Below are 2,064 nucleotides of genomic sequence, written 5' to 3'. Positions count from 1 at the left end.
GAAAAGTTTCAAAATGATGTGCGGGGTTGATGTATATGCCAAGTTGTAGAAAATAGTTCATTTGTACTTCTGTAATGTAGTGTGGACTTCTAGCTGTTAGTCTTCTTTGTTTGTTTGCAGTGATGTTCTGTCATATTTCATTACAGCCTTTAGCCTTAATATGTGTTACAAAGTAGGATGGTTCTTTGTCTCATTAGTTGACAAACACCAATGATATAATTAGACAGTTTTGTATATATTTAGTTCATTTTGTAAGTTTTTGGGAAGAGAAAAAGATCAATAAAAACAGAATCATTTTTCTCTCAGAACTTTTATCTTGAGTAAATTTCTTCATGGTATCAGAGTAAGGAGACAAGCTGAAGATGGCTGCAGAAGATAAGGAAATAAAGAATGAGAATGGATATTCAGATCCACTCTTTCTTGTAAATTCAGATAATGCTAATATACCATTGGGGAATGTTATCTTCAATGGGGATAATTTTCTTAATTGGAGTAGAAGCATAAAGCTTGCTTTGGGATCTAAGAATAAACTGAGATTCTTGGATGGAAAGGTGAAGAAACCAACAAGTGATGATGCAAAGTATTCACTTTGGATAAGGAATGACTACATGATAAGGGGCTGGCTCTGCAGATCTATGAACGAAAAAATTGCAAACAGCTTCACCTACATAGACTCGGTTGAGAGATTATGGAATGAGTTGAAGGAAAGGTATGCTGAAACCAATGCTCCACTCCTTTACTCGCTAAAGAGGCAAGTGAAAAATTTAGAGCACGAAAACATGTCTGTCTCTGAGTATTATTTCAAGCTGAAACAAATATGGGATGAAATTCAAGATGTGGAAGGGTTACCTGAATGTACATGTGAGGCAATGAAGAAGTGTACTTGTGAGCTTTTAAAGAAGTTCATAGAGATTCAAGAAAGAAACAAAGTGATTGATTTCGTGACGGGATTAAACAAAAGGAATGAAAACATAGCCGGAAATATCATGGCCATGGAGCCACTGCCCACTCTGAATAGGGCTTTTCATCTTGTGCAACAAGCTGAGAAGCAGAAGCAGGTAGCTGAAAATCAGAATATTGGAGATGCTAGTGCTTTTGCTGTTGGAAGAATGAGTCAAGGCAAAAACTATATGGGGTCACAGAAAAGAGAAAGTAAAGAAATGAAGATGAGGAAATGGTGTGACCACTGCAAGAAGAAGGGGCACACTATTGATGAGTGCTTTAAATTGATAGGATATCCTGAATGATTTGGGAATCCTGGAAAAAACAAGATGAATGGAGGAAACGTGAAGTATGTAGCTAATGTCGGAAGAGAAGATGTGGAATATGAATAGGATGATCCTTTGGACATGGCTGGAAATGAGGTGAAACCAGATGGGAAACTTGTTTCAGCAGTGGTATAGGAGATGATGAAGTTGTTCAACAGTCAACAAGGATCAGGATCTAACAATAAAATGGCAAACTTTGTAGGTATAATCTTAGCCTCTAATGTAGTCAGCGTAGTTAAACCTTATGATAAGAACACATGGATTATAGATTCAGGGGCTTCCGATCATATGTGCGGAAATAAAAATATACTTTACAATTTAAAGGACCTTAAACTACCTGTTAAAGTAGGACTTCTAGATGGGAATGTTAAGGTTGTTGATAAGATAGGGGAAGTGAGACTATCTAAAAAACTGATTCTTTATGATGTCCTATATATTGAAGAGTTCAATCATAATTTGCTTTCGGTTAGTAAATTAATTGAAACCAACAAAATTAATGTAATGTTTGATACAAAGGCTTGTATCTTACATGACCGTTCAACTAAGGAGATAGTTGGGAGAGGAAAAGAAGAGAATGGGCTTTATAGACTAGAAGTGACAAGAGGAGATGATGATCAAGTTGAAGCTAAGAGATTTTGGAGACAAAGTAATAATGTAACTATGTGCAATGAAGCTGTAAAACTTAATATTTTACATGCCAGATTAGGACATATTTCAGTATCCAAAATGAGACATATTGAATTCTGTAATTCAGATGGTTTAAGGAATTTCTTTTGTGATGCATGTTGTGTTGGAA

The 2,064-nt window shown here is 35.7% G+C and overlaps 1 protein-coding gene across 1 annotated transcript; it reads left to right on the top strand.

The window, feature by feature from the left end:
* Positions 1-362: 362 nt before the first annotated feature.
* LOC141714103 (uncharacterized) lies at positions 363-1,247 on the top strand. The gene has a single exon (XM_074517644.1). The coding sequence runs from the start codon at positions 363-365 to the stop codon at positions 1,245-1,247; it is 885 nt and encodes a 294-aa protein (XP_074373745.1).
* Positions 1,248-2,064: the final 817 nt, after the last annotated feature.

The sequence above is a fragment of the Apium graveolens genome, chromosome 3 (assembly GCF_009905375.1).
Source record: "Apium graveolens cultivar Ventura chromosome 3, ASM990537v1, whole genome shotgun sequence".
NCBI classification, from domain to species: domain Eukaryota; kingdom Viridiplantae; phylum Streptophyta; class Magnoliopsida; order Apiales; family Apiaceae; genus Apium; species Apium graveolens.
Note: the sequence above shows the minus strand (reverse complement) of the source record. Positions and strands in the feature narration are given on the sequence as shown.